Below are 5578 nucleotides of genomic sequence, written 5' to 3' on the forward strand. Positions count from 1 at the left end.
ATGAAGTTCCCATGGATGAATGGAATAAAAGGATGTGTGACGATACTGGCCGAGTACTCGTGCAACCTGCAGATCCTGCAACTGCTAGCTTTGGACTTAAAGGCCACACACTTGCCCAACTTAAGGAAATCCCATTTTCGAGAAAGATCACAAAGACGCATACAAGCATCTAGACGAGGTCAACGACATAGCCGACTACTTCAATGTTCCTAATGTGACTTGTGATACTGTTTTGCTTCGTATGTTACGGATCAGATTTTTAAGGGATCCGCAAAAGATTGGTTGAAATCACTCCCTCCAGGATCCATCACCACTTGGGCTAAAATGAGTGAGGAATTTATTGATCAGTTTTGCCCTCCCTCAAAAATAGAAAAATTGAAGGAAGCCATAGCCAATTTTGAGTAACAAGCTAGAGAGTCACTTTATGATGCATGGGAGAGATACAAAGGCTTACTAAGGAACTGCCTACACCATGATCTAAACAGTCAACAAGAAGTCTCCATTTTCTATGATGGAGTTAATGTGACAACTAGGCAGCTCCTTGATTCACAAGGACCACTCACAAAGACCCCCCCCCCCCCCGGTGATAAAATAGCTAATTGAAGAATTCTCAAAACACTCTAGAGAATATCATAACCCAAGAAATGACTCAACTAGAGGGATGGTGAATGCTATTTCAGATGACATGGCAACAATGATGGAAAAATTAGAAGCATGGATCGAAGAATAACTAAGATGGACCAATCCATCCATGCCATTAGAGTGGGATGTGAAAACTGTAGAGGGCCCCACCTTACTAAATATTGTGACCTTGACGAGAATGGGAGTCGGAAAGCCCAAGTGTGTTACTCAAGCGGTGATAGATATGATGATGATTGGCAAAAACCCAACAAAGAATGGCTACCATATTATGAGTACAAGATGGAAAAGGAGGAAAAGTATAAGAAAAAAGGAAGAGGTTTTTATCAAAAAGAGGATCCGGTGTAAGAAAATAAGTTGTCCGTTGAAGATAAGCTTATGAGATTTGCAGCTGCATCCGAGAAAAAGCACAATGATACCGATGCTGAAATTATGGAGCAACAAAACTTAATTAAAGAGCACCAGATCATGATGAAAGACCGAGCAACATTACTTAGGAATCAACAAGCTTCCATTCTCAACATTGAAAAACAATTGGACCAACTTGCACTACAAATACATGAGAGACGACTGGGTCGACTTCCGAGTAATACAGAAAATAATCCGAAAGGCGCACATATAAACATTGTGACAACTAGGAGTGGGAAGATAATTACACCTCTGGCCCCTATCCGGAAAGAAGATCCTAAATTAGTGCAAGAGGAAGATACAGAAAAAGAAGAATCGAAAAATCCCGATGCGACTCGTCGAGTCGAAGACACGGACTCGACGAGTCCCCCACCTGAAAAGAAAGATAAACCTCATATTAAACCATATCAGCCTCCATTTTCGTTTCCAAGTCGATCCAGAAAAGATAAGCATGATATTGATTACCAAAAGTTCCTGGAACATATAAAAGCCCTTCAAATTAGTATGCCATTTATCGAGGCGGTTGTACAAATGCCTAAATATGCCAAATTCCTAAAGGACCTTCTTACAAATAGAAAGAAGATGGAAGAAGTGAATAAGGTGGTTCTAAATGAAAATTGTCAAGCTTCCATGTTGAACAAATTACCTAAGAAGAAGGTTGATCCGGGTATTTTGACCATGCATTGTCAATTCGGAAATTTAGAAACTATACATGCATTGGCTGATGTGGTGGCAAGTGTTAACCTCATGCCATATTCATTCTTCAAGAATTAAATCTTCCGGATCCAAGGCCAATTCAAATGGATATTCACTTAGCAAATAAAACGATGACATTTTCAAGGGGAATATGCGAATATCTACTAGTGAAAGTTGATAAGTTTATGTTCCCAGCGGACTTCAAAGTACTAGATATGGAAGCGGATCCTCAAGTCCCGATCATACTTAGAAGACCTTTCCTCAACACCGTGAATGTTATAGTAGACATGCAAGATTCTAAACTTACCCTTCGCGTGGGAGACGATTCAGTTACATTTGGAGTTGATCAAGTAATGAAGCATGCAAGGTATAGTGATGACATGGCATTCTCGGTTGATAAGTTGGAAGAATTAATGAAAGAATGGAAAGAAGACAAGCCAAGCAAGTCCACCATTACCTTTAAAGATGAATTTGATGTTGAAAGATACCTGATGGAGATAGAGAGATTGCTCGAGGAAGCTAAGTATAATGAATTAATCGAAAGTGTTGAAAGTTCGACTCGCCGAGTAGCATCCACTGACTTGACGAGTTCGTTCAAAAAAACATAATCAGAAGAAATTTTTCCCGAGACTCGTCAAGTCCCTTAACTGGACTCGTCGTGTTCAACATACAGAACACGAAATCAGAGCTAAATGTTCTACCTAATCATTTGGAATATGAATTTCTTGAAGATGGTCAACAAAATTCGGTAATTATAGCTTCAGATCTAGCTAAACATGAAAAAGAAAGCCCTGTGGGAGTACTAAAGAAAAGACAAGGTGCCATAGCATGAAAGATAACTGATATCAAGGGGATTAGTCCAACCTATTGTTCTCATAAGATTAACCTAGAAGATGGAGCTAAACTTATAGTTCAATTCCAAAGAAGACTTAACCCAAATATGCAAGAAGTTGTTAACAAAGTGGTTAAACTTTTAGATGCTAGTATCATTTACTCAATCTTCGATAGCCCATGGGTAACTCTGGTGCACGTGGTACCGAAGAAAAGAGGAATGACGATGGCTTCCAATGAAGATAACGAGTTAATCCTAACAAGAACAGTAACCAGGTGGTGTGTTTGCATCTACTACAGAAAGCTTAATGATTCTACATGCAGGGATCACTTTTCGTTACCATTTATTGACGAAATGCTAGAAGACTTTTCGGTCATCTATACTATTTTTTCTTGATGGTTTCTCGAGGTACTTCCAAATTCCAATGAACCCACAAGACCAAGAAAATACCACTTTTACATGCCCAAGTAGGACGTTTGCATACAGATGCATGCATTTTGGGTTATGCAATACACCTGCTACATTCCAAAGGTGCATTATGGCTATCTTCCACGACATGATTGAGGAATTAATGGAGGTTTTCATGGATGACTTCTCAGTTTTCGGATCCTCTTTTGAAGATTGCTTATCCAACTTAGCCCTAATGTTAGCACGATGCGAGAAGACAAACCTAGTACGAAATTAGGAAAAGTGCCACTTCATGGTGAAGGAAGGGATTATCTTAGGACACAAGGTTTCAAGGTTGGGGATCGAGGTAGATAGAGAAAAAGTTGACACGATAGCTAAAATTACCACCTCCAACAAATGTAAAAGGGGTAAGGAGCTTTCTTGGTCATGCGGGATTTTATCGTCGTTTCATTAAAGACTTTTCAAATATCACTAGGCCTTTGACTCAACTTATTTTGAAGGAAGCTCCATTCGATTTCTCTAAAGAATGTCATGAAGCATTTCAGATGTTAAAAGAAATGTTGACCACTACTCCTATTATGATAGCCCTAAATTGGAATCTTCCTTTCGAGCTAATGTGTGATGCTAGTGACTACGTGGTAGGAGCCATTTTAGGACAAAGAATTGACAAAAATTTTCAGTCTATATATTGTGCAAGTAAAACTTTGAACCCGACTCAAGAAAACTATACTACTACTGAGAAAGAGTTGCTAGCGGTGGTCTATACTTTTGATAAATTCCGACCATATTTAGTTTTGTCCAAGACAATTGTTTTCACCGACCATTCTGCCCTGAAGTATTTATTTGCTTAACAATATGCCAAACCAAGATTCATATGTTGGGTTTTACTTCTATAAGAATTTAATATTGAAATAAGAGATAAAAAGGGAATGGAGAACGTGGTTGCCGATCATTTATCAAGATTAGAGAACTCGCATTTGGAATAATTCCAGGAAAACGAGATTGGAGCTGATTTTCCCGAAGAATAACTTTTGGTGATAGAGGAGAGGTACCATAGTTTGCGGATATAGCCAATTACTCAGCAACTGAATACATTCCAAAAGATTTAACCCGAAAAAAAAATCTTTTCAGAAATCAAGTATCACTTTTGGGATGAGCCATACCCTTTTCGAAGTTGCACAGACGGGATGATACGAAGATGTGTGTTTGGGAAAGAGAGTTGGGAAATCATGGAACATTACATAGAGGGACCACTAGAGGACATCATGTAGCACAATATACGGCTAAAAAGATTTTTGATATCGGTTTTTATTGGCCTACAATTTTTAAAGATGCTGCTTAATATGTCAAAGAATGTGATTCGTGCCAATGAATGGCGAACATAACATCCCAAAACGAGATGCCCCAAAACAATCAAGTTTGTGAGATATTTGATATTTAGGGGATAGAACTTATGGGACCATTCCCAATGTCGAAAGGGAATAAATATATCTTGGTGGCAGTCGACTACGTATCTAAATGGGCGGAAGCACAAGCATTACCTACTAATGATGCTCGAGTGATGGTGTGTTTTCTTAAGAAGTTATCCTCAAGGTTTGGAGCTCCTAAAGCTCTTATTAATGATCAGGGCACCCACTTTGAAAATGATCAATTAGCTAAGGTGTTACAAAAATATGGTGTACACCATAGATTATCGACATCCTATCATCCACAAACAAGTGGACAAACTGAAGTGACAAATCGGGCATTAAAAAGAATTTTGGAGAGATTGGTTGGAGGGAATAGAATGGAGTGGTCGGATAAGCTTGATGATGCACATTGGGCTTTTCGAACGGATTTTAAAACACCTATTGGTACTACACCATATAGGTTAATTTATGGAAAAAATTGTCACTTGTCAGTTGAAATAGAGCATAAAGCATATTGGGCTTTAAAGATGTGTAATTTTGAGTTAGCAGAACTTCGCACCAACCGGTTAATGCAAATGAATGCCCTTGAAGAACTTAGAAATGAAGCATACACAAGTTCATTAATATATAGAGACAAGACTACGAAATGGCATGACATGAGACTAAAGGGTAATAAGGATATTCATGAAGGACAAAAGGTTCTAGTCTTCAGGTTAAAGCTTTTCCTGGGCAAGCCACAAACAAGGTGGGATGGGCCGTTCATAGTTAAACAAATTTTCCCACATGGAGCTATCGAGCTTATATCAAAAGATGGAATCCCTTTTAAGGTTAATGGGCATTGGGTGAAGAGATATGAATAAGGAATGCCAAAAGATGAAGGACCTGAAGAAGGGTTGGATTTGGAAGAAACCACTAAAACGTAGAGCATGAAGGAGTCCAGCTAACAACTCCTCAAAAAGAAGCGCTTTCGGGAGGCAACACGATATTAGAGTTTGCTTTCTTTTTACATTTCTTTTACATTTTTTTTTGGATTTGTCTATATCAATCTTCTTATTTGTTTAAAATGATTGCTTGATGGCAAGCAAAGCTCAAGTATGGGGTATGGTGGCATAAATTTAAAGAACACAAAATAATTTCAAAATTTTCAAACACGTTCAAAAACTCGACGAGTAAATACCCTTACTAG

General features: G+C 38.5%; 1 protein-coding gene and 1 non-coding gene across 2 annotated transcripts; one reads left to right on the top strand and one right to left on the bottom strand.

The window, feature by feature from the left end:
* Nucleotides 1–372: 372 nt before the first annotated feature.
* On the bottom strand, nucleotides 373–479 carry LOC145044696 (small nucleolar RNA R71). The gene has a single exon (XR_013681641.1). It is a non-coding gene; the product is annotated as a small nucleolar RNA R71 (small nucleolar RNA).
* A 538-nt stretch (nucleotides 480–1017) lies between these two features.
* On the top strand, nucleotides 1018–1821 carry LOC145039849 (uncharacterized). Its single transcript, XM_078987854.1, has one exon. It carries the CDS (start codon nucleotides 1018–1020, stop codon nucleotides 1819–1821), a length of 804 nt encoding a protein of 267 aa, XP_078843980.1.
* Nucleotides 1822–5578: the final 3757 nt, after the last annotated feature.

The sequence above is a fragment of the Lactuca saligna genome, chromosome 4 (assembly GCF_052625555.1).
Source record: "Lactuca saligna cultivar CGN05327 chromosome 4, ASM5262555v1, whole genome shotgun sequence".
NCBI lineage: Eukaryota > Viridiplantae > Streptophyta > Magnoliopsida > Asterales > Asteraceae > Lactuca > Lactuca saligna.

Excerpts from the sequence above, each read along its gene's own strand:
- LOC145039849 (XM_078987854.1), top strand. The coding sequence starts at position 1,018 with ATGAGATTTGCAGCTGCATCCGAGAAAAAGCACAATGATACCGATGCT.